Source organism: Bison bison, unplaced genomic scaffold (assembly GCF_000754665.1).
Source record: "Bison bison bison isolate TAMUID 2011002044 unplaced genomic scaffold, Bison_UMD1.0 scf7180017864162, whole genome shotgun sequence".
Taxonomy (NCBI): Eukaryota; Metazoa; Chordata; class Mammalia; order Artiodactyla; family Bovidae; genus Bison; species Bison bison.
In genome coordinates, this window is record NW_011494734.1 from 2,174,229 (window position 1) to 2,174,649 (window position 421).

General features: G+C 77.0%; 1 protein-coding gene across 1 annotated transcript in view; it reads right to left on the reverse strand.

The window, feature by feature from the left end:
* CCDC71L (coiled-coil domain containing 71-like) overlaps positions 1 to 198 on the reverse strand; it is a 3,875-nt gene extending 3,677 nt beyond the window's left edge. Inside the window, exon 1 of the mRNA XM_010841500.1 lies at positions 3 to 198. Coding sequence (XP_010839802.1) covers positions 3 to 198 — 196 coding nt within the window. The remainder of the gene's footprint in view (positions 1 to 2) is intronic.
* Between the last annotated feature and the right edge of the window lie 223 nt (positions 199 to 421).

A 421-nucleotide genomic window follows, 5' to 3' on the forward strand; every position in this document is an offset into this window, starting at 1 on the left:
GCGGGGCATGAACAGCTTGAAGGCGTCGCCCAGTGCCTTGGTGCTGTCGGCTAGCGACAGTTGCGACCGCGAGTACACCACCTTCTCCTCCCGCGCCTCCAGACCGGCTCCTCCTCCCAGCCTAAAGCCGCCGCCCCGGGCGGCCGCGGCCGGGGCCGCCGGGGGCCGGCGCCGCCGCCTCTTCACGCTGCGCCGCATCGGAGGCCGCTCGGGGCCGCCCGCGCTCGCCGGGTCCCGCCGCCGCCGTCCCCGCCCGTGTTTGGCTCCGCGGTGCGGCCGCTGCTGGCACCTCCCGCCCGGCGCGTCTCTCGCTACTTTTCTCGCCTCCGCCGCCGCCGCCCCTCCCCCTCCGAGGGCGGAGGACGCGGGTGAAGATCCTGCCGCCCGGTACAAGATGGCGGCCGGCGCCCACCCCTGGGCT